General features: G+C 46.8%; 1 protein-coding gene across 3 annotated transcripts in view; it reads left to right on the top strand.

The window, feature by feature from the left end:
- LOC6043901 (zinc finger protein GLI4) overlaps positions 1-25775 on the top strand; it is a 57552-nt gene extending 31777 nt beyond the window's left edge. For all 3 annotated transcript variants that reach the window (XM_038255481.1, XM_038255478.1, XM_038255479.1), the window contains exons 2-3: positions 22218-23543; positions 25224-25775. In XM_038255481.1, coding sequence (XP_038111409.1) covers positions 22264-23543; positions 25224-25530 — 1587 coding nt within the window. In that variant the 5' untranslated portion in view covers positions 22218-22263 and the 3' untranslated portion in view covers positions 25531-25775. The remainder of the gene's footprint in view (positions 1-22217; positions 23544-25223) is intronic.
- The last annotated feature ends 359 nt before the right edge of the window (positions 25776-26134 follow it).

The raw sequence follows: 26134 nt of genomic DNA, 5'->3' as shown, positions 1-26134 counted from the left end.
CTGGAGGCCACGCCGAAAATTAATTTCAAAAAGTGCAATCCCGCGCGCACGAAGGCATTTCCCCCTTGGCGGCGCCGTGCATCATCAGAAATGGAAAACCTTTTTTCGCGCAAAGTGCCAAATTGGAACCGCGAGGGGTGCGCTTTGATTGGAGATCTACAAGAAAGTGTTGGCGCGCGGAACCTTCGAAAAAGCTTGATGCATCCGCGGCCGCCACGCTCAAAAAGAGCATTAAGAAGCTCTTAAAATCAATCAAAGCTGCGAGGGTAAGCCACAGACAACTGGACGCAGACGTCAGTTTTGAATTGAACACTAGCGACACCTGTTGTTCTCTAGCTCTTGACGTTTCACAGCGTAGCGCCACTAGCGTCAAGTACCCGTACTACAAACTTAAATTTCAAACTTCTGCTTGTCTGTGCTGCGCGGGGCGGTCAAGTGGTCGCCCGATTCGCCGAACAAAACACATGTAAGGAAGTGGTAATAATAATTGACCGTGCCGCGAAACGGCGCGCCGGGCGCGTAACTCTTCAAGAGCGGGGTGTCCGAAGCCGGGAGGGCAGTTTGTTTTGGGCAGCGCACCATGTAATCTACGCAAAATGATGAACGCCGGACACTCGAATTAGTGTTTTCATCACACCTAGAAGGGAGGTGTGAAGTGATCCACCGCCAGAGTGTAATTAGGGTAGCCGGCGGACACCCGCGCACTCACAGCCCGGTTCTAATTGACCGCACGCAGGTCAAAAGTGCCGGCCGACCACCCTCTACCGGAGAAGACCCCCCGAAAAAGAGGGGGGGTCGAAATTTTTCGGAAAATTTATTAATTTTAATGCCCCGTGAAATTTTAATACTTCCCCGGCTTAATTTTGGAACCGCCCGAGGGAGGGCTGATTATTTGGGGCAAAAAAAGAGTTTCGAGACCCCTCGTTCCTCGCCCGGCAATGTTGTGTGGAGCCCCCCGTTGAACTCATCATCTAGCGAGGGAGATGAAGGAAAAAAGATCGCGCCCGCTAATAGAGGAAATCATTAAGTTTGGGAAGAGATAAATAATTCAAAGCCGGGCGGCCGCGGGCCTTTTTTCGGGCATGCTCGTGCGCTGGAAGTAGCGTCGAGGGGTACTTTAGTTGTTTGTGAGCCAAATTTTGAGCTTGTTGGTCGCTTTCTGATATTCAGAATTGCTTGAAGTCTGATTCGAAAATAAACTTTCTTCGTTGCATTGTTGCAACTCCTGGAGCCACCATAAACAACGCACTTTAATCAACCTCCAGCAATTCATCAGCCCGGATCCCTCCCGGTACACAGTTACGCCCCGGACAGGTACACATGTCCGTTTTGCGAAGATCTGATTGTCGGTTGATTTCGCCGGACCACCACCGCAGTCGCGCTGAATCGTTACAATTTCGCGTGCAATTAATCATCCCTCACTGCGGTGTAAGAGTGTGTATAATTGTTGCCGAGAATCCCGGCAGATTTTCGCCGCGGCCAGCTTTCTCAAGTACAGCGGCCGTCCAGGGGGCAATAAATCATTACCTTCCACCCGCGACGACGAACCCGCAGATAAGCTGACGTCCTCCAAGAAGTCGCCGTGAAGAACCTGTGGGAAGTGCTACTTTTTAGAGACCTCGCGCACACGTAATCACATCTGTCACACAGGTGTCAGCCGCAATTAGAGTCACAACCCATTTGAAACAATTAAAGAAGATCGACGAGGCCGACGCGCTGAAGCATTCCGCGTTGAGCCGCGCTCGTCTTTTCCCCCGTGGGATTATGATAAATGACCCGCCGTGGTCGTCACGCGGTGAAAACAGTAACAAACTGCCCACTTTGGACTGGTTTAAGGTGGTGGTGGGGGGAGGTGTCTAATTCACGTGGTGCTTTCGGTTCAAGTCCAGCCAGGGGTGAAAGAGACAGATTCGTTCATATCATTATCTTTATTGTTATTGCTGTTATTATTGCTTAATACATAGTTATGGTCTTCATTCGCCCCAGCACGACTCCTCCGACGACCGCTGAGGAAGCCCGGCGTATTTGTTTGGCGCGCTGGAACAGCGCAGCCTAACACGCCCCGTCCGGAGATGTAAAGAAGTTCATCTGTTTCAACTCGCTCCGGCCACCGAAATGCCCCCCGGCGGTCACCGTGTGGATTGCTGGCCTGATTGGTCCGCGCGAGGGCTCCGCGGAACAGCGAAATTCATTCATCTCTCGAAATTCCCCCGGGAGAGCACGCCTAATTGCGTTGCAGCGGATTCCACCACGAGAAGCCCGTAAAGTAGCGACGTTTTGATAGATTTGAGTGGTCCCTGCGCGCTGCTGCTGACTTCTGGACCGCCTCCGGGAGGCAGCGGCGCAATCTTGGGACCTCGCGACACGCAACGCTCGTCACCGGGGTAGGAAAATTGATTAACTTGAGGAATTTCTCCGGCTGATTGACGAGCACCTGACGAGTCGAGTGGAGGCGTCACGACCTCGCCGGAATCCCGGGTCCCTCTCGCGACATTCCGGCGCTAGAGTCCCACGTGCGTGTCTCTAGTCCGCGGACATCGCGCGCAGAAATATGCCCATGACACACGTTTACTGCACCTGGTCATGCGATATTAAATATAATTAAAAATATATAACTACTTGTTAAATTAGCGGTATGAATTTATTAAACGCAAACACCTACGTTATTTATTGCCCCCGAGGTCGTATTTTGCCTCCGTCCACCTTTTCTCGCGTTGTTCAGTGCACGGACCCAACCCCGAAAGGTTCGCCAATGTTCGCACGCATATCTTTTACGACCCCGGCGCTGGAACACAGCCCGCGATAAAGAAGCGGTGATGGTCCTCTGAAGAGACGGGGGCTGTAAAATACCCGTGCGGCACACATAAATATGTTTTGTTTTGAACGTTGAGGTTATGTGGCCTGGCAGTAGCTGCTCGCGCGGAGGGGTTTGCCCGTTGGAACAAGTGCAGGTTCTTCCTCGGCAAGGGGGTGGCAACGATGGTCTCCCCTGTAATTACAATGGCTTTTAATGCTGAAGGTTATGCACGATTCAGCTAATTGTTTATTGCTTTTGAGCACTTAACTAGTATCTCAGGTATTAGGGGCTGTTAATGCGTCATTAGATTGGGTTTCAATGACCACTGAAAACACAACTTTGACACATCTTCCAACCTCTCAAATGAAAATCGAGCGATCTGGCAGACCCTTCAAAAACTTACAAACTCTTAGGTGGCCAAAAAACCCGTGAGAACACCTCAACTCCTCACAGTTATCACCACCAAGCTCCACAACTCAAAATTTCCCAAAAACATCCCCTCCACAAAACGAAACTCATCGTCGTCCACAACGACCACTTAAAACAATACCCCCGCGGGGCGTACTCCGGTGGCACCGCTTGCTGCAACGGTCACTTCAGCAGGACCGCCTCGCCGTATATTCCGCAGGGCGCGTCAGCAGCCTCCAGCTGCAAAAGTACTGTTACACAAACGTGTGTGTGTGCTGACAAATTGGTGTGAAATTTAAAGTAGTTTCCTCCTTCAGGCGGCCGCAGCCGCGGCCAGATTACCTAAGGTTCCCCCAATGATACTTCGGGGTTCGGCTTTCCCTTTTTCTCGATCCAATTTTTCATCTCCGAGGGGTTCAAGGTGGCGGTAAGGGGGAGATGTTACGAATAAATCTCATCATCTTCGGTGGGGGCACCTCCTCGCCCCGGCTAAAGTTGTTGGAGATTATTGCTATTACGAAACCCCAAAAACGATTCGATCTAAAAGTGCGGTCAGGTTTTTTTCGTGAATCCTCCACGGAGAGCTCGCACCTCTGGGAAGGCAATTACGAGGTTTTTTTCGGGTGCCATCTGTGGGCAGCTGACGCGCCAGGGACGCCGTTGATTGAACGTTCAATTACAATTACGAACAATTATCGACGTGATTTTATAAATTATTTAAATTATCACCCGCGTCTGGCGTTACGAGGTTTAGAAGGAGGAGGCACCACTCATCTGGCGTAGCCGCAAAAAAGAGCGCAATAAAAGTCGAAAAATCAAATTGAAATTATCGCGTAAAAATAGGCGAGGAAAATCAATATCGGAAAAGCTCACGCTTGGAAGGCCGGGCGCAAAGCAGAGATTGAATTAAAATCAATTACATTCAATTCGCGTCTATAAACACATAAAACCGATAATAACGCCTGATGCTGCTGCACCCGCAGCAGCTCTCGGAAGTACGGATACCTCGTAACGACCTCCATCACCGTTGAAGTCGCGCGGGTCTTCAACGCCTCTGAATGGAGCGCGGTGTCCTCCTCCAAACTCGGACGACGGATCGGTGTCGTCGTGAATAGAATCGCTCGGAGGGGGCCTGAAAGACCTTCGCGGGTTGCACAATACGGTGTGGAGTTGTTCCTTGAATTGGACTCGCGTTGATGATCTCGGCGGGACAATCGCGCAGCGCACGAAGTGGCATTAATGAATTTATAAATAATTAAAATCGCCAGTCCGGTATGAAGTCGCCCGAGAGGTCTAACGAGGCTCCGGAGAGGGTGCATACCGTTGCGGCCGAGCCCTTGCGCAGACATCGATTCTCACCGATTGACTGGCTTTGCGCTTGCCAAGTTGAGGCGGTACCGTGGTGTGTACAATGGACCGGCACCTGCAGCTACCGCTGCTGGAAGGTCGTCGAGGAGTCCTGCGCGCAGCAGGTAGAGGGTAACAACATTGACAAATCGGTTTGATATTCAAGATGCGATGTTAGCGAATCTATGGAGCTGTGCGGAAGGAGGGACTTGGCTAATTGTGTAAACAATTGGCAGAGTCCATTATCGTCGCGAAGATGGAAACTCGTTGAGTTTCCATTAACTGAGGACACCCTTAGTAAGTGGGGATCTTCGGAAATGGCGGTGGGTGTCAACGCGCAACGATCACCAGCTCAAAACACCGCAGCTGCCGCCATACCACACAAAATGGCAAACCGAGGCTCGCCTCAGCAGCTGGAGGTGTGGCCGCGATGCAATTCACCAAACGCTCGCTCGCGCTTTGAATAATGATAACGACTTATCAAATTGTAAACATTCCGACCGCGATTAACCTTCCTGCGCGGAAGAAATGGCGGAGCGGCACAAAGCTGAGCGCGCGCACACGTGCGAAGGGTGCTCAATCAATGTAATTACCATATCTTTTATAATCACACCTCGTTCGGCGATTAGCCGCGGCAGCGGATGCTGCTAAACCGTCAAAACCTTCAAGAGATCCCACCCACGGAAAGCTTACTTTGTGGTGTAGACCGACGCGAAGGAAGGAACATCAGCGTGCAATTTTCACCAGCTAATCATCGTGTTATTCCCGCTACCGAAGAAGTGGCTGCAGCCGGACTCTGCACTGGGCAGATCTAATGCTAGGTTATGTACGTTCGAGCTACCTAAGAGACGGTGGCTGGTACGGTGCGGCCGCGAGATATTTATCAATTTTTCCGCGGCGCGGTGCCATGTCGGTGATGCCGGGGAGTTAGGCCGGTTCAGAAGGTAGTTGGTTGACGGTCTTCAGCAAGGTCTTTGGAGAAACTTTTTCGAAGATTGCAACTTGATATGAGGTATCCGCTTGAAGTTACAGTTTTTTTGGCAATTCCATCATAAAGTCAAATTGATTTTTTTCAAAACGTCCCTTCAGGTCTGGTTACCCACGTAACTCTGCTTGTTGAAGTCTTATCGATTTCCGCACTTTGACAAAGTTATTTCGTTGACTTTTAGAGAACTGCTTCGCATCGCTTAAATACTGTGATTTAAGCGGATTGCAAAAGAGAATTTGGAGATTGGAAAGAGTTGACGTTCCACTTTTTTTGAGGGGATAAGGGAAAATCTCAACGGTATCCCTAAGTAAGTTTCGCTTGAAATTGGACGGTTTTTGGCAAGGTAGAAGGTCTAAGGTCTATGCTCTAAGCAAGCGTTGACTTGGCAGACAAACCGTTGAACCAGTCTACTGCAGGTGACCACCGCGGAAGCTTCACCAACTCTGGTCGTAAATTAATTCGCATTAAATAATCGATAATTGTTTACCATTTTTGCTGCAGTACCCGTGCGCGCGCGCGATGTACTTGTCAAAATCTGGCGTCACGGAAATTTATAACCGACCACCCTTCGGGTGCATTGTGTTGTCAGTTTGTTGCACCCCCGCCAAAAGGGACGTTAAGGGGCCACCACTCACCACTACTGTGGGAACCTTGTCAGCCCTGCTGATGGTACCTTAAGGAGAAGCGCCTCCCGGCGCAAACTCATAATCGTTAACCTCCTTCGCATTAGCATCTCTGCGCAAATGTTTCGAGCTTTTCCCGCGAGACAAGCCTGCCGACGTCTTTGGGATAATTACCCGCGCCGTTTTGTTTGATGATCGTTGGGCCTGACCGACTCAACGACGGCAGCTACAAGCCACTCAGCGTTGCCAGAACAATTATTAATGCGCGACTCGCTCTCTCTCGCCGAAAGGTCACCTGTCCCGGGTTCACGCGGAGTAGCTTGCGCTCGTGCGGCCGGCTGAAAAATAGATACATTAATCTTCGCTTTAAAATTTCTCCGCCCTTTTTCGCGCGGAGAACATCCCTCATACACGCACAACTACACACACGTGTAGCGCCCCTCCTGTTGTGTGTGTGCGCGCGCCGACACTACTGTTTCGTTGTTAATTCTTAATTAACTTATAACCGTGCGCAGGTCGCCGCCGGGAGGTTCTAGGGGGCGCGCAACTACAAAACCACCGATAATCACGCGAAATAACTCACGGCTCAACACCGCCGGGGGACCGGGTAATAGCTGTACCGACTACCATCAATACAAAGGCGGCTCAACACAAACAAAAGCCCGCGCGCACACTCTCAGAGAACCGTAACTTGGAGGGCGAAATGGGCACAGAGCGCGAATTCGACGTATTGCTATCAATAATTAATCAAATTTGTACTTAATTACACCCGGTACTCACAACCGGAGCCGCCGCCGCCGCCGCCTAACCTCTCCGGTCCATTGTTTACATCATGCACGCGCGCGATCACTCCCACCGTGACACACTAACAAAAGGGGGGCGCAGGCTGAGCCCCTCACACGAGTAATCGAGGAAAGGCCCCCTCTAATCAATCACGCCGGAGCACCTGACAAATGATCGCGCGCGGGACTTGTTTGAGTGAAAATAGAAATTATCGACTCAAAAGGGTGATTAATTTAGGTAGATGCCCCCTCCTTTGGCAAGGCTAGCAGTAGCGCCCCGTCGGATTAGTGGGGTTTTATTACGGCGTAAATTTGAATTAAGCCCCCGAGACTTCCACAACAACAACAACGGGGTGGATTGACCCCAAAACCGCGTGCAGGTGCCCATTTCTCACGAAATGTCAAAAGCGATGAAGTAGCGTTACGGTACAGCGTCATTATTTTCGATTAACGGCTAGTTGAGTCCGGAGTGCCTTAGAGATTCGGATTTAATTCTTTCAAGCTGATCTTGAAAGACTTGCAAAGTTCAGAACGAACCTCACAACCTCTTTGGATCTTTGGACCTCCCACCGAAGTCTCGCCAGACCCAGCAGTTCTGCACATATTACCTAATTATTAAAATGCCTTTCCAAACACACGACACGACAAGCTGCGCTGCTGGTAGCCGAACCCTCCCATTAGAAGACGCTCGTGCTGGAGTGGAGTCGGTGTTTACATTTTTGCACACTCCCGCGCACCTGCACACTGTTGACAGTCACCGCCAGAACCGCCAGCTTGTCGCTAAATGTATGACGATCCGGCCCTCCTCCTACCCGCACGAGTCGGTAAATATGCTGCACCTCAGAGGTTATTGTGGCACAGTGGGTTCTTTTGGAGACTCCTTTGAGTTCTTAGGGTCTCCAGAAACTCTCTCAAATAGACTTAACGGATATTTACAGTATTTGTTCGGAAACTGGGCGCTCGGCTGGGCTCCAGCGCAGTTAAAAGCAGACAAACGTCAAAAAACAATAACAAAGCCAAACGATCGAGGGGTAAGCGGATGCAAAAAAAAACATTCCAGAAACGATTTATTTTTTAAAGATTTTGTTAAATTTCATGTCATACCCGAACAAAAATTGAAAAAAAAAAATCTCTAGAGATATTTTATAATAAATCGCATTGACGTTCTCCTCGTAATTTTTCGATCCGCTCAGTTAGCTTGCAGCTTTCGGTAACTGAGCCTTGCCCAGTTATCGAGCAAGTACTGTACTTCGATGTATTTAAGTCAGCGAAGTCTAAGATCACGGTAATCTCAAGTTACTTAAAGATCTTTATGCCAATAGCTCACCAAGTGTCTTCAAATGCCCAATATCCCGAATATCGCTCCCACTGTCCAGCGAATCCCCGGACACTATCCCCGATCCGGCATCACCGATGTAAACCCCAAAGAGCCAAAGACAATACTATAAATTTGCATTCACTCGCTGCGCCCCCACTTCAGGTTTGTAGTAACCCGGGACCCCTCCCCCTGGAGACACGGATCCTCACCTTGAACTGTGTGCTCGCACACATATATGTGCACGTGTGCAGCCATGCATACGATGCACATGCAAAACGGCATGCACTTCTTAAAGTGCACTTTATTTGTTGAGCAGCCCCAAGTCGTGCCCCCTCGTCGAAGCGCCCCCCCTCGGACCCCTCGGATGTTAATTTATTGCTAGTTTTCCAAGACCTTAGGGGCGCGCGCCCATGGGTACCAAACTGTCACCAGCCTATGAATTGAACTCACAAATGCCGCCGCGCGGGGGAGGGGATTTTTAAGCCGAAATGACAGCTATTTGTTTACGTTTGATTGTGCGACCCCTCGGGGGAGCGAGCGACTTGTGTACGGTGGCAGAAGTGGCATAAATCTTCGCGCCAACCAGAGAGCCGTTCGAAAGATTAATGAGATTCTATTAGATTTATTGGCCTTAATCGGTGCGGCGGTCCCGAAAGTGGTTAATTTTAGACAGCTTTTCACGCCGCGAGGTCTGGAAGTTGACAGCCGGGGCCATTGACTCGTGCAACAACGTGTCTGTGCGGCGAGGAATTTCGCCAATTATTTTCCGATCCGGCTAGACGGCGGTATCGACTTCTCCAGCCGGGCGCGTCGCGGATCAAACGAATCCGAATGGGTGGCTGTACGCTCAGATATAAATTAATTAAGTTCTATTAATAATGGTGAAATTGCCGGTCGACCAATGTAAACCGTTTGTCACATTTCAAACTCTAGGCTAGACAACACCCGGCCCCTCGCGTCCATCGCTCGCCGAGGTGACATTTATAATCTTCTCCGCCAATTGCGCAGATCTTCCTGAACCATCAGCGAACCGGTGACTCATTGTGTCCCGCTTGTACACCTTCACACCAGCCGGGCTTCTTCGGTTCAGCGCTGGTGCACTTTTCAAAACCGCGGTTGACAGTTCCTCCGCTCTTGCGCCAAAATTTCGCTAATTTTAGAACAATGTCCTCGTTAAGGACCGCCTTTCACCCTCCTCGGCAACTACGCGACGCGACGCGTCACCATCGTACTCTCTCAACTCTCATTCAACCACCACCGGCTATAATTACTTCAATATCAAACTTGGCTATGCATAATTTATTCTGCCTTCGTTCCCACCGCGCGCGATTCTGCAAACGAGGTGTCTGAGGTTCACCGCACCTTAAAAACAACAACCCGAACCTCCTCCACAGCCAGACAGACATTCGAAACCTCCACCCGAGCAAGTATCACAAAAGGGCTGCGCGCGGACTCCACCGTCTACCTCCGAAAACCCACAACCAACCGTCGCGCAGAGAGACATTCATCTCCTTAAACACCCCGCGTCCCACTGCTGGGTAAGACCGCAGACCTGCGCTCAGCGCGGTCGCAATAAAACATAATTTGTACCGATGCACCTGTTTTAACTCTTTAATTCTTCTTCGGTACACCCTTCGGATTCCACTGCAGCGTCGAGGGGTCCACCCAGCGCACCGTAATCCCTTCGGGATTAATCCAGCTTCCCAGCTTAATCCCGCTGAACCGTTTCGATCCACCATCGTGGGACCCCTCACCGCCGGAGACAAAAGTCTTGCGAAGACGAAAACCCTTGTCATCTTCCTCAGTCCGACCTGCCCCCAACTACCCTCCGAAATTATTTGTTTATTAGTTCGTTCGTTCTGGCAACTCCTTGGTCGTCTCGCCCCCAGGTCCGCAACTCGGGACTTCCCATGGTTTTGCACGGGATGCTGCTGCTTCTGGTCGGATTCTGCGGTGTGTTACATATTTATGTTTTGTTCTCTGCTCGTCGTCGCCCAGCATGACATTCCTGCTACTTCTTGAAGAACCCCCCCGGTTTTTTTTTCGTTGTGTTCCGAGCAAAACCCATAAGTGAGCCGGATTTGATGATAGTTATCGCGCCGGTTCGCCAACAAACCACCTTCTCTACCTCCCCTTCACGGATCGCCGCGCCACCACGCGGTTGTTCTGCCGCCCCCTCGTGTAATGACAGCGCGATGATTTCTCGCGATATCAAACCCGGTCGTCTGCTCTGCGCCGAAGATCCCAGCAAGATGATTGTTATAATTATCTAGCCACACAACCACCCCACACCAATAAAATATCGGTTGAGTGATCCGGTTGACGCCGGGGCCGGGTGGAACTGACTCATAACTAGCCGGGGCCGTTCGATGATCGAACCGGGTAAAGTTGGGCGAAAAAAATAAATTAGCTTCCCATCCTGCGGGCCCCCTTCTGGGTTGGACGCGACCCTCGTCAGGTGTCCGGAGCTACCTGCTGCCACAGATCTTCAGACGGGAAAGTTTTACCAGAATATTTAGATGTTTCTTGTGTATAACTGTCACTTTTAGTAAACAAACGCAAGGGGTGAGACACTCTTTTTCTAAATAAGTCTGAAAAAGTGTCTGAATTTCTAAAAAGTCAAACTCAATAAATTCAGAGCTTCACGTCTGCCAGCTCTGTGACGCTCGTCCGCGTTTATAGGGCGACCTCGACCCCGGCTAGATCGTGGATAGCTCACGCTCATATATACAACAATTCTCTATCGTCGTGTGTTCACAGGGTGTTTAGCGGGTGGATTGATCTACAGGTTCGATACCTGCGCGGTCGAGAAGTCACACCGGTTTGCTACAAAGACGCAACGATGTTCGACACGGTTTCAAGCCCACGAGGTGAATGGTGTTCGCGCGAGGGGTTGATCAATTGAGTTGTTCTGAAGCGTTGATGGAATTGTCGTCTAAGATTGAGCAAGAGGTCAACAATGGGTTATGTTTGAAATGATAGAACTTCAATATGCTGTAAAAAATCGAATGCATTGAAGTTCTGGACATCTACCTGCTCAACAGAAAGTAACAGTGAGTTCTGAAATGAAGATCTGAAGTTCAACCGGCTCAACGGAAGCCTAATCTTGTGTTTTAACCAACTCTTTAGCTCCCCATAGCTACTCCCAAAATTCCACCCGATGCTCATCGAAACACTTCGACCACCAAATATCTTTTTGATCTGGAATGCGTAAACCTGCTCCTCCACCTCGCGTCCTTAAACGCGCTACGCTCCGACTTAACGGGAATTTGACGCGCTTGTTTTACGACCATCGAACAACCGCAGCAGCAGCCCAAAGTAAGTCTTAATCGGTGCGGGTCGAGCGCCCATAAATGCGACAACCATCGCACAAGCCAACCCCTGGGCGAGCTTCTTGAGCAGCAACTCGCACAGCACACATCTGGCGTAAATTATTCATCAATTGATTGATATCGATACGTTTTCGAACGCTTCACGCAAACATCTCGGGACTCGAGCGCACACATGTATGCTAATAATAAAATTTATTGAAAATAAAATCACAAACGACTGGCTCGTTTGCTCGTTGGTCGCTCATTTTGCGGTGATCCCGGCCATCAACCGACGACGACGACTTCTTCGTCAGGAAAGTGAATCCAATTGGAAAACAACCAGAGAAGACCAGAGCGCGCCCTTCGACCGACTCTTGAGCGGGAGGGGGGCGGCTACTGCGGCAATGGGAGGTGAGGACTAAATGCGACAATGGCTTGTCGTCCGTGTCAGGGTTTGTACACCCAGAGGTTGATGATGAACAGAATTTGATAAACATTTAATTTTCACGGTCAAAACAAAAAACGTAATTGAAACAATACCGTCTACCGTTAACGAATTAGAGCAATACCGTCTATCTATTCATGCAGTTGTCAACGTCAACGAAGGGTCCAAGAACATTTGTTGTCAGACATCCCCCGTTTTGGGTGTACTCCTTCCAATTCTGCTGGATGCTGCAAGTTCAGTTGCTGGAAGGAAGGTCGCCCCCCGACGACAGGGCCCACAAACTCCCATGCTTCCAACCATTTGGAGCGTGTGTGTGTGAGTGTGAGTAAGAGTTGAAACGTGTGCACGTGTGTGTGTGTATGTGCCCAGAGATAAAAGGAAGCGAAGGAGCAGCAGCGCGTTCCAAAGAGCAAGCCGAAGAATCTACCCCGAAAAAAAACACAAGTGGAAGACAAAAAGTAAGGCCAGCAGAGCATGGCAGCAGTAACAGCAGCAGCATAAAAATTGCAGCAGCGCATTGCAGACAATATGATGGGTGAGATGATGTAGAATCCTGACGCTGCTTGCTGCTAACCAGAGTAAGGAGAGGAAATGAGGAGTAAAGGGTTGAGGGGGGAGGTCGGCAAAAATAATATAAAACATAAAATAATAAATAAAAATATTTAAGTAGGTGGCAGGATCGAATTGAAGCATGGGGAGAAGAACGGGGAAGCCTTGGAGCCACCAAGTAAGAGTGTAAGAGGAGGCACACCAGTGCCAAGTCGGTAGCATTGGACGGCAAAAGTTTTGCCCACTTTTTTGAGGGGGGCTTTGAGGCGCTGCTGGACGCCTTGAATCTTGGATGATTGTGGTTTTAGGGGTTTTTGTGGGGTGTGCGTGGCGTGTCCGGGAAAAGTCGCCTGGTTTTTCCTGAAGGTTTTTCCTCCCAACGGGAGGCGCAATCAACCAAATTGGAAATGGGGAATTTGAGGTTAGGAAGCAGTTTTGAGTTGAGATTGAAATGGAAGCTTAATGTTGTAGTACTACATTTAAAAAACTATTCAAACTTTTTTAGGACTTCTATTGCAATCACTTGAACCAATCTTTAAGTTTTGCTTCTTATCAACTTTTAACAACTTCTTTTTATTTTTTTACAACATTTGGAACCTATTCTGAATTAATCATTTTGGTCAAATTTATTACCGGATCATAACTATTCAAAAAATAACTTATTTTCAATCATCTTGGAAGGTCCCACTTTGATTCATGGAAACTTTTTGATTAGAAATTGTACCTTTTTAAATATTTGTATCATCGTCATCATCGTTTGTATGTCGTGCTTAATTTAAATTTAACTTTAATATGGTGAATCTTTTGCAAATGAAATATTACATGAAATTTAGTTGTAATAATATTTATTTTTGACTTCGTTCTTTCAAGATTGAAATAATCACCAATCCGATATCAAATTGTGCTCCATAATTTTGAAATTAGGTTTGATTATTTTTATCTACAAATGTATAACTCATCACAAAACATGCTAAAAGTGTCCACCGATGTTTACACTATTTGATTTATTTTTCAATTCTTGAAAATTCTATTATAAAATTAAAAAAAAATGTGTATCAAAATTAGTTGAAATAGTATAAAAAATTTCCGAATTAAATTTCATAAAAAAAATTGCAATTCCGTCGTGAAACTACTTACTTTTCCTGTCATTTTAAAACGACGAAATAGCCTACTTTTCTGTACCAAAAATAACAGAATCGAATAGCAACACTTTTTAAAAAAAATGCTGAAAAGTTCTTCTTTTCAGCACTCAAATGGGTGCTGAAAAGTTGAACTTTTCGGCACTTGTTTCGAAAAGTAACACTTTTCAACATTTTTTTGATTTAAACGATATATTGACAAAAAAAAATGAAAATTTGACATAAAATTTCACTCAGTGAAATTTCGGTGAACCTCGTTGGATAAATGTACGACTCGTGCTGAAAAAATCCTCTTTTTGCAACTTGTTGCATAAACTACTATTCTAAAATTTCCAGCTTTCGGCAAACAGATGATAAAATGTACAATAAATTGAGAGGCAAAAAAAGTCATATGAAAATGAATTTATTTGAAAATCGATTTTAAAAGATTTTTCAAGGAATTGTGGAAAGGAGATCAACAACAAAAGCTGAATTTCAAGTTTCAAGCCCAACTTTCAAATTTTGAAGCAAAAAGTATCAAAAAATGGTCCAAAAATTGAAAATTGTCAGTAGTCAAAAAATTCCCTAATTGGGTCCTAAAATGAAGCTTAGATTGGTGATATTATTGATTACAGCGATAAAGCTTATTTTTCTGAGTACAATGACCCTTTGTACGACCACAAAAAGTTTAAAATTGATTTTTAAATCAATTTTGAAAAATTAACCTCGCGGTCCTTCTTGACAGAAAAGCTCCTACTTGACAGCTCGTTCCAAGGGGACCATAGTTGATCCATCGAAAAAATGTTGTCTTGTCAAAAAAAAATTTGCGTTAAAATGAAAAAAAGTGATCAGAAATGGTTTTTAATCGTGTTTTTTACCGTTGTACATAAAAATTGACATAGGGCTTTAGCACCCAATTGATTGAAATACAAAAATAAATGTTTCACAATGTATTTTAAGTAGGGTATAATGTAGGGTATAATGTTTTTAACCATAATTTTAAAACATTTCAGAAAAAAAATGCCTGCCTGGCTGGTTTTTGAAGTTTGTTTTGAACAAAAATTTGCAATGACAGATATTTGCAGAAAATATATGTATTTTTGTTGAATTCTTCTTTAATTTTTTTTATAAAACTGTGACGAAGTGTCACTTTTTACACCGCGCTTACGCTCACAATTAAAACAAACGTCTGGTAGTGTGTGTGAACTCCGTGTAAAAAGAGTGTCTGACTAAAAAGTGACCCCGTTCGTTTGACAACAGTTGGTGTCAAACCATCGGGGTTTGAGTGTACTGATTATAATATTAACTTAACCATTCAAAAGACAACAATAATTGTCGTTAGTGTTTTTTTTATTTCTTCCATGGAACAAAAAAATAATAAAATATCAAACACTTCTTGAAAGCTCTCGAAACTCAATCAAACAGCCCTCCCAACAGCTCCCAGCATCAGTCTCGCGATGAAAGGCGCGCACTAATTTATGCACTTTTCCAGCCGACCACTTCCCAGACTGGCCACAGCCATCCTTCAGGGCATTGAACAGTAGAAAAAAAACCAGCAGCAGCATAATGCGTCGCGACGGTCATGATTTACGGCTCGTCGCATAAAAAATGGCGAGATATATGGACGTAGAAGGGCTCTGAAGAGAAGAACACTGAGCGGCGGCTGAAAAAAAAACTGGATAGACAACCATGAATCACACGCCAAACACTAGTAGCGTTTTTTTGTGTAGAATCCAGCATCCGACGGACGTCATCACCCGCAGCTTCCTGTCGTTCAGCACCGATGATGCGATCCCCAGGACGACGTCGAAGACGTCTGTGCTCTAGTCTGCAGATTGCAAATCATAATTAGCTACCACTTTTCGCAATCATCTCAATCTGTCTACGAGGGATGGGGAGAAGGTGCACCGATCGATGCTCTTCCGATGCGGTTCCCGGTAGAACCGCGCGTCCAGACACTGTGTTATTATGCCCGGTACTCCACACCGGGTCATTATTCATTCAAGCAGCTTCGGGAGGAGCCACGCCAGAAGTCGTCCGGCGCGTTCGTCACGCACGCAACTCGTCGAAGAACTCGCATGAATGAAGGCTGCAAAGGAACAGGTATCTGGTCGAGACTTGATAGCTGCACAAGGTGGAAGATGATGATATACGCACAATTCATCCCCTGCGGTGCTGGCGGGGAAGGTCGCGGTGAGACGCGGCCTCATGTTTATAAATGTATTATTATTTTATAACTTGTGGACGCGACTCCAGACGTGTGTGCGCAGGTTGACGGACTGCATCAAACATGTGTGACGGACGGGCGGCGGATGCTGGGCATTAGCTGCAGTGTGTCTAGAAGAAGCGCCGCGCACCTCCATCGACTGTAGCGTTCAGAATCCCGGTGTGGTAGCCGCAGGCCGTCCAACAACCTCTTGATACGCGCGCTGTCTTGGCAAAACATCCTCGGGCGTTCAGCAGCAGCAGCCTCCGACATCTGCAGAAGCGTTTTATGAAAAAATATATCTTTATAGTTAATAACATTCCCTGCAAAGTGGCGAAGCAGGGTGGGGGGGAGCACCCCAAAACGGAGTCCTCTGCGAGACTTGGGTGTACGAAAAAAACAACCATCGAAAATTGGGCTCTCGAGTTACTGCGCTGCTGCTGGTTCGTCGTATTTGAAACAATCCCCCCATGCTCTTGTAGGAGAAACACAAAAAAGTGGGCAGATAACAAACGGACCACAGAAAAAAAACGAGTGAGGCCTTTTCTGCTCCTCCTGCTGCTGGTGGGTTCTGGTAGTCTGATGTGGGAACTTTCGGTGGGCAAGGCTAGTGGGCGAGAAATCAGCTCCTTTTTATCTGCATGGGATAGTGGGAGAAACTGCCAAAAAAAGCTCAATCCTAACCAAACATTATCATTTACGACATTTTTGAGCAGTGTTGCCAGATTTGAACTACCATAAATTACATGCCTCAGCATAATACCTTTAAAAAAATCTAGCCTTTAAAAAATCCATGATTTCATCAAATAAATAATAACTTACGACAGAGTGGCGAGATCATCTAATTCTAGAATAAAATAAACAATGTAAGGATCCCGTTTTTTTTAATTTACAGCAGTCTACTTTGAAAAGTTTTAAAAATTTTACAGAAGTCGTACTGAAGACGTTATTTTTGCAAAATGTTCATGTTTCAAACACTTCACAGATTTTTATAAGATTTTTAATCATTGCAGTGTTGCCAAATTTTCAAAAATGTATTGCACATAGGAAGATCTTACAAAAATAAAACGATTTTTGAAGGGCAATTTTACTCTAATTCATGCAAATTAGGCAGGGTTTTGTCAGATCTCTGACTTATTTTCTCGTGAACAAAGCTTGATTATTTGTCTTTAAATATGATAAAAAAGGAAAAAAATATTTTTTGTTTTAATTTTTGTAAAAGTTTAATTCTATCTTCAATTTTATGTTTATTTTTTTATAAAAAATAATCTGAGACTTCAAAAAATACGAGCAATTCCCCACTGTCCACCTTTTGCCAGAACCGCAGCATGGAAATTGCATTCACCCAGCAGTAAGGAGCATGCGGTTGTGTGCAGCTCAACTTATGCTGGCTCATATTTTCTCTGGTCCCCGAGATTCGTTTTGTAATGAAGTTGCACCAGAAGGACGCGTCCAATCTTTCGACGGACCTGAACTTTGGATTATCAGCCGAAACATCGCCGCGAAAGCCTTTGAACTGCGGCCCCCGAATGAATTATTTAAATTTCCGAACATATAAGAATCGAGATTAAGGTTGATTGGGCAGAAAGGGGGGGGCGGCCCACGAGGATCCCAGTAAATCCAATATTTTCGGGGGAGGTAGCCGGTCCCAGCACAGAAGCGAAAACCCGCAGTCAAGTGTAATGAACGAAGAGGGGTGAAGAACTGAGAGACACAAAAACGAGCGAAAAGCTACCACGAAACGATATTAACATAATAAAGCTTCTTATGATAATATTTGACTTAAACATTCGTAAATAATCGTGAGCGAAACCTGCTGCTCAGCGAGCGACTTTCTGCCTAGTGGGTGGATTCGCAGGTGACAGGTGAAAGAATTGAAAGTTGGCATTAATTTAGGGGCGGAACGGGTCCGTTGATTGGCCGTCCGAAAAGAGGGACGTGGGCGAAATTTGCTCTTTCCTTGAAGATTAATTAGTTCGTTAATAATTTGGGGAATGTCGGCAAAATAATTCTCATTTCTTTCTCTTTCGTCGCGATATTATCTGAGTGAGCGGCGAGCGATTCACCGCACAAAAGAGAATCGAAAAACGAACGAAGAATAGCAGAAAGCAAAGTGAAAAACTGTTTGCGAAGCGAATCGAGCGAATCACCGCACAAAAGAGAATGGCGAACCGAGCTGGCGTCGTACGAACGGCAGCACAAGGCAGAATCGAGTAATCGCGATGCAAACTTCACTGAACGCGATGTTTCGTTCAACAAAATTTCACCTTTTAATTCGATTGAAAGACAGATCTCTTAGATTTTTATGAAATGAAAAATAAACAAGATTTCCCGAATGGCAACGCCCAATTTGCCGGCTTGTTCATCGCCTTGGGCCGCACCGTACCGGCACCGAACTCATTAGTACTAATCAAATTTTCCGCTTGCCAGGAGCGTCAGCTCGGAGGAGCCGTCTACTAATTAAAATCTCCTCCACTGGACCGTACAAGCCGTAAATCAGTTTTCTCCCCTCCTCGCCGTCCGGGCCAAACTCAACTATATCTGCCAAAAACCGTTCGCGAAAGCAATAAAATTTAAAATATATCGTCCTTAACATTCAACTTGGCCTGTCAACGGGGAAAACTTTTCCCGACGCACCGGACTCTGGACACACGCTCTCTCTTAATTATCAAAAATGGCAAAGGACAATAAAAATAAAAGGGCTCCGCCGGAATATGATGGAGCCAAGTCCGGCTCCCATTATAGAGAGTTAATTTTGCGACTGCTGGCGGAGCGCGGTGTGGGAAGAATTAGTTTTCCCCGACTTTTCCCACTGGAACGAGCTAATTCCTCCCCCAGCCGTTCAAGAATAAATCAAAATGCAAATGGTCCTGCCTCCCTCTTGGGAATGATAAATCGCCAGTCACGAAGAGAGAGCTTTCGCCAAGAAGTGACGAGTGTGGAACGCGCTTTTCCGGTGGTGTGAGGGATTTTTCCACTAGTTTTTCACGCTGGTCACGATCCGGACCATTTCGCTGTGCTTCAAACTGCTGAAGGAGTCACGCATTGTGTCGAGGTTGGTGATAAACTTTTATGTGTCGCTTTTCCTCAAGTTGTTTTTTCTAGAAGGAGATTTTTCTTTGCGGGTTTTCTCGGTTGAGAAAGTCTTGAAATGTCACTTCAAATCCTAGATTTTTTTTTGCTTCTATAAAAAATCAGTTGTTCAGGCTTTGCATGCAATATTGCATGCAAAGCTTTTGGACACCAATTTCCCGAAGAAGCTTCCATGACACTTCTAAGTGAATTCGTACCGTTTTTCTTGCTGGGGACAACCCCCACCGCCCCCTGGGGGGCGGAGCCATCCCGTATTTTTATGATTGTTTGGTTTTGCGATTGTATGTGAATAGATTTCGCTATTTTTGCTAAATGAGCGTACCAAAAGAAAGAAATTTGGCTCGTTCTCAAAATTTTCCTCGCGGCAACACGCTCGCACTGCAGCGAAGTGCTTTTGTTTTCGCCGCGACGAGCGTTGAATGGAATAATCAAATAAAGAATTAAACTCTGAACTTTTCGCCCCGAAAACTTGAATTGGCCCGATTTGGTCCATGAATCCGTCCGCCCATCAAGAAATAAAAGTTTCAATCAATTTCCCGTACGACAAAAAATAAGCGGCACAGAAAAAACCTCCTTCTCATTGCGGGTTTTGAACCGCTGCGCGGCAAAAACTGGTCCTGCACACAACACAACATCCGCGGGTTGGAGGAAAAGTGCATCCCGGTGCAAATTGCAACGTGAATGAATTCCCAAGATCTGGTGGTACCCAACGGCAGCGCAGTAGCAGCCGTGACGAAGAGTCGCAGGAGCAGTCAGAATGAATTCCTTTCTTCCTGGCTCTCAGCGTCACATCCCTGAGAGGTTGGTGCGAAGGGGGGGGGATGGACACGGTCTGTGTGGGACCAAGCGAGATGTCTTGGCATCCGCGTACCCTGCCGCGTGTCCCCGCCGTACCGGCCAAGTTTGCCGGTTTCGCACCATTAGGACTAGGGTTGGTGGTGGGATGTTGGACTTTGACGGGCAACAAGATGACTGTTAGGAAAAATCATTTGTTGTCTAGATTTATTTTAAATTATTTTAAAAACTCATCTCCACTACTTGTAATCCAGAATTATCCAATCGAACAGAACCTTCTGAACTGATGAAATTATAGTCTTGAGACTCAGATTAACTTGTCATAATCCAGATTCGCTTGATATCTCAAATAACCAATTCGGATAAACTTATTCAAATGTGAGAAACGACTACTTTAGACCTCAAATCAAGAACCAACTCCGCACCTCCAACCCTACCGTCGACACCGCACAAAAACGACAACTTGTGCACCGGCAACAAAAAGTGAAAGAGGAACTCCGAGGTTCGACTCCCGCTGAGGAATTTCGCTGGAAAAACGACGCTGTCACCGCGACGACGACAATCCATCCGCAAGATGCGTGTGAAGTTCTGGCTGCAGGTCAAAATCCTGCTCCGATGAAGTCGGAGACAAAGCCGTACTCCCTCAATTCTGAAGGAAGGATTAGTCCGGGGTGTTCAAGAAGTGTACGCGCCTTCCCCGCCCCACACCCTCACGATCGGCTCGGAAGCAAGTATTTGGACATTAATCTAAGTCTGCACATCTGCATGTTGTGTCTGGGCGTTCCTCGGCGGTGTCGCGCAGGAAGATCTACGCGGTTGTGTGGTGTAGACGCAAATTGAATCTAGCATATATACTAATTGCACTTGCCACATTAATAATCTCATCTCGTCATTAATTAATTCCGAAAGCAGAACCTGCCCCGCCATGTCTGTGCGGGGTCCAGACCGTCGTGTACGCGGAGTTGGTGCTTCGCCGGCAGTCTAAATTGCCATCAATTGTCAGGACGTTTAAACGCTAGGGCGAGTTCTATTATTAACGGATTAATTTTGGTGCGCGTTTCGGAGTAGGTTTGCAACACTGTTGCGAACTTCGTTCGCGTAACCCATTCAGGAGCCATATGTTACCGCTCGGCGGCCATAATTGGAGGGGGCCCCCAGAGAAAGTACCCGGTTCTCACGCCAATTGTGCCCATTTTTATCAAACTTTGGCGTTCGTTGATCTACATACACAAAACCCAGCACTTGCGCGAGCGCCGAAAAACCAGCCCAACCAACGCTCGCTCAATTGATCCATCGCTCACACGGTCCAGCTTATCTCAAGTGTTGATCTTCATCATTCCTCCCTACCCCATCCTGCGCGCCTTACGATCTGGCCAAGTGGCCATTTTTCTCGCGCTCCACGGTCCCGACCGTCCCGAGAATCGTACCGGATTTTATTGATGCTCGCGCGGTCAGCTTACTGTACCGACAATTAACGTCATTCAGCGTGGTCTCGTAGATCAGCAGAAACCACCTGACGCACACTTAATGACCCCTGCGCGGGTCCCATGGACGATCATCAACTCCGGGGCCTCCGATACCTCCGATTAGGTTAGGCGCTCTTCAAATCGCTTTATTCCCCTCCCGGTTTTCAATCGGGGTCCAAATCAACGACGAATACATAAAGCTGAACCGGTTAACGCTCACATGTGTCTTCCTGGGACCATCTGCGGTGGCGGCGGCGGCGGCGGCCTCGCCGCCAGGGCACCCCCTGGTCAGCTCATAACGTCGATAATAATAATCAATTCATTTGATTAATATAATAATAATTATTATTGCTTTTGTCCAATTCATCGACTGCGTCGAGGGACCCCAATCAATCGCCAAGCGAGAACAGGGGAGTTCGAAATTAAAACCCGTAAAATAAATTGAGTCCCCGCCGTGGTGAATTCCATAAAAGAGATCCCCGGGAGGACAATCCCGAAGCTCCCAATAATGGCAATAAAAGCGATCACGGTGGTAATCAATTTGGATTTCGGCTCCGGCCGAAGACGATGATCGAAATCCAATCAGTATGAAAATTATTTTTCGGGGCCTTTTTTACTAGCTTTTTGTGGAGGAGACGACATTACGGACACCTCGGAATGGGTTCCCGCGCCCTCGCGACGCGGCTCGGTGAAGCCAATAAATTAGAGATTTGGGCCAATATTTTAATTATGGGAATTTAAATAATTAAGATATCGGTTTTAATTGGGGCAGAGGAATTCCTGCGAGCACGCACCTTGGGCCGCGATCGTAAACTGCGGGCTTACGGGGACACTAATTAAGTGGGAAAAGATACGGACGCTGATAGGATTATTCCGGAGCGTATACGATAAGCCGAGGGTGTCAAGCCCGGTGTAGCGTCGTTTGTCCTGCCAGATTGTAATGAGATTTTCTTGTTTTCTTCCCTTTTCAGAACCACAATTTTCGGCGATCCGTCTCGCAACAGAATCACTGACCTAATGACGATGGCGGATGGTAGCTATGACCCAATGGGGCACATCCAGACGGGTCGGCAGCATCCTCACTCGCACCATCCGGCGCACCATCACCATGGTACGACCGGTGGTGGCGGCGGTGGAGGTAACACCTTCCACCAGCTCGAAACCCTGCAGCTGCTTCACCAGCGGTACCAGCAGCAACAGCTGGCGGCACTCCAGCAGCAGCAACCGTCCCCGTCCAGCGTAGAGAACAACAACAACCTGCCCTCGACGGCCAACCACAATCTGTTCCGATCGGAGCAGAAGAAGCACAAGCGAAAGCGACTGTCAGCGGTCTTGGACAAGCTGCACCACAACGGCGTAAACCACAACAACAACAATGTCGGCGAGGTCAGCTACAAAATCAAGCGATCAGAGTCGCGCTCCAGCGCCGAAGAGTCCGTCGAAGATGTGTTCCCGTACTCGGCCAGCCCCCGCATCAGCGTGAGCCCACTCCGGCTCAACGAGTCCGACGAGAACAACATGAACCAGGTACGAATCAAACAGGAACCTCAACAGTATCTGTACAAACAGCTGCAGTACATGAACCCGCTGGCACTGTTCAACTACTTCCCGCAGCAAACCAAACTCCTGTATCAGGAGATTGCTCGGGCGCGGAGCCACTCCGACTCGGAACTCCAGCAACAGCAGCAGCCGCCTCAATCGAAACCCGAGGAACCCTCCTCCCCTGTCGCCACCCCACAGGAACCTCAAGATCCGCAGGAATACCCGCTAGATCTCTCCATGAAATCGTCCCCTTCACCGTTGGCCTGCTCGCCGGCCGGCGGCGCCTCCCAGCTGCTCCACAGCACGCCTAGTCTCGAGTCTGTGATCAAGCAGGAACCGAAGTTGACCTTCACGCCGCCCCCTGCCCAGCACCAACCCCAACCCCAACCCCATCAGCTGCCATCGATCGTCAAGGGTGACGTCGCGTCAAACAACACCAAAAAGTCCGCCGCCGCGTGCTACAACCTGAACGTGTCGCCCGTCGTCGAGGAGATGCCGCCCGGGTCGGACGTCGCGTACATGTGCCCCGTGTGCGGGCAGCTGTTCTCGCTCCAAGATCGGCTCGCCAAGCACATGGCGTCGCGCCACAAGAGCCGCTCCAGCTCGACAGACATCACCAAGTCGTACATGTGCGACGTGTGCCAGCGGTCGTTCGCGCGGTCCGACATGCTGACGCGGCACATGCGCCTCCACACCGGCGTCAAGCCGTACTCGTGCAAGGTGTGCGGCCAGATCTTCTCCCGCTCGGATCACTTGTAAGTAGCCTTGATTGCCCTCCAAATGATACTACACCCAAATGAAGTTTCTGTGACATCCAATTCGACAACCGATTCATCGCTTTCATTGACTCCCAGTCACGAAATATTCTAGCAGGGCTGGTTCTGCCAGAATACTGCTAGAATGGTGGAGCATTTCTGCTAGAACTGGCCAATGTCGAAGTGTAAACAAAGAGTCTGTCCTGCTCACCTCAGTGGATGTTTACATCAGGAACGAGCAGGATAGACTCTTTGTTTATATTTCGACATTGGCTCATTTGTTTAGCTAGATTTTTTCGCAAGTTGGATTTCTCTCCCAAATTTTTCGCCTTTTAAATTTTAACAGTAGTTTTCAAAAGGACAAAAGAACCATTTGTGAACAAAGCCAATCGATATGAGGGCATTTTACAAAAAAAAAAACAAAATTCAGACAAATCAATCTTGAAGTGCAAACAATGAGTCTATCCTGCTTGTTTCTAATGTAAACATCAACAGTTGAACTGACCTATTGAACTATTGAACCTATTGTTACTACGGAACTGACGTGAGCTCTTTGTTTTCACTTCGACATTGGCCCATTTTTTGTCATTGTTATTGTTTTGTTTGAATTGTTTATGATTGTTTATTTTCCCGTCCTTCAAATGATCTAAACTGACAAACAATGAATTTTTGTTTTGCGTAAGAGAGAAATACAAAAATTAACCCGAGATATGTAAACAGTACAGGCTATTCTACCTTTCAAATCGGATTTGTGTAAACCTACTAAAAGAAAGATTTTTGATGCATTCAAAGTAACTCAATTTCAATATTGAGGTCAATCTTTTCTTGCCGTAGTTTTTTTTATTGCATGTTTTTCCCGTGTTTAGGAGGACATTTTAAGCAACTTGTGTTCTACAATAAACTTAGCTTCTTTTGAATTATGCTTTTCTGTTCTGTTCCATATTTAGTATTTTTATTTGCATTTATCTTGTTTAGTTTATGTTTGTTTCCGATATTTGGCTTATTCTACTACCTTCTATCGCCTTTTTAGTCGCCGCATAGTCTGGCACAATACAAAATTTACTACATAAAATAAATGTTAGTGAAAAACTCAGACAAAGTTGACCCTAGCAAATAACGTTTTTTAAAACATTGACATAGTTACATCAAACTTGTCTCCCTATAACTTTCTTAAATTTCAAGAATTTTTCTTTCCAATGGTTTATAAAGATCAAAAATTGGTTTTTGGTTTTTGTTTTTTGATGAATTTTCAGATCGAAGCTCGTCTAGATGCGGAGTTGGGTTGTAAAAGGGTAATCGTTTTAAAGCAATATAGTTTCATCAGCCGATGACAACTTATTAAAGAAATAGATGAAAATGACGAAGTTCTGGATAAAAGTCAATCTTCGAGCAGTGGCAAAACAGTAAGCATAATAGTAACTCTCTCTACTCGCGAGCTCTAACGCTCCTCAACTTTGCTCAGAGAAAACGCAAGGTATTGAGAGAACCAAGTTTTGCTCTCTTGCTCTATGTCTGTTGATGAATTTCGGTAGGAATTTCAGTCGCTCCAAAGTCAATTTTTAATGGTTGTATAATTAATTTAAGGTTGGACTGCATTGGACGTCAGAAATTCTATCAAGTTAGTAAGAGAATTTGATTGGAAAGTTTAAAAAAACCCTTTTTTCCCCTTTCTGCCAACAGGTCGACCCACCAGCGGACGCACACCGGCGAGAAGCCGTACAAGTGCCCGCAGTGTCCGTACGCGGCCTGCCGGCGGGACATGATCACGCGCCACATGCGGACGCACACGCGGTACGAGCGCAGTGGCAGCGCCGGCGGCGGCAGCAACTCGCCCGGCTCCAGCAGCCCCGCTTCGATGGACTCGAAGCCGCTGCTGTTGCCGGTGGTGAGTCTCGCGTCCGGGGCGAGCGCCCGCGCCGTGAAGAAGGAGGCGTACGGCAGCGGCAGTCCGGGCGGTTACGTTATCGAAACAAAGACTGAATCCTAGACACACGTAAAATACGCTCTCGAATCAGGTTCATCAGAGTAGTTTGCAGTGTTAGTTCCGGCATTTTTTCATTATTGATTTCAATTGTTGTGTTTACCTTATTTTACAAAATTTGCCAATCTCTCTTGTGTTAGTAGCTTTAGAGTGTTTCCTACTTATTTTTCATTGATTCTTAACTGTAAGAAATTTGAACAATTCCCGAACTCATTCCCGTAGAAATTTTACTAGAATTAAATTTCTCCCCCCTCACTTTTCCGTGTTTCAAAAACAGTAAAACGTACACAAGTAAGGAAAAATCAGAGAACAAGAAGAAATCTCAAAGGTTGTGAATTAAAAAAAAACTAGAATAGAAGTTTTTAGAGGTTAATTAACACGATGGCCACAAACACAGATGACAAAAGGTCCGCAGCGCCTCTTTCAGTTTGCTCACACGCACTTGTCTTCACACCCAGATTGGTCGTGATAGTCGTAGGATCCTCCCCGTAAACCCACACACATTCCCCCCTCCTGAGAAAACCCTAGTCTAGTAGTGATTTCAGAGAAAACGAAAAAAACGTGATTTCGAAGCTTGCCACAACATCGATTTCCTACGCACATTCCCCCT

The sequence above is a fragment of the Culex quinquefasciatus genome, chromosome 2 (genome assembly GCF_015732765.1).
Source record: "Culex quinquefasciatus strain JHB chromosome 2, VPISU_Cqui_1.0_pri_paternal, whole genome shotgun sequence".
In the NCBI taxonomy this organism is placed as follows: Eukaryota; Metazoa; Arthropoda; class Insecta; order Diptera; family Culicidae; genus Culex; species Culex quinquefasciatus.
The sequence above is the reverse complement of the archived record's forward strand: the minus strand, read 5'-3'. Positions and strand labels throughout refer to the sequence as shown.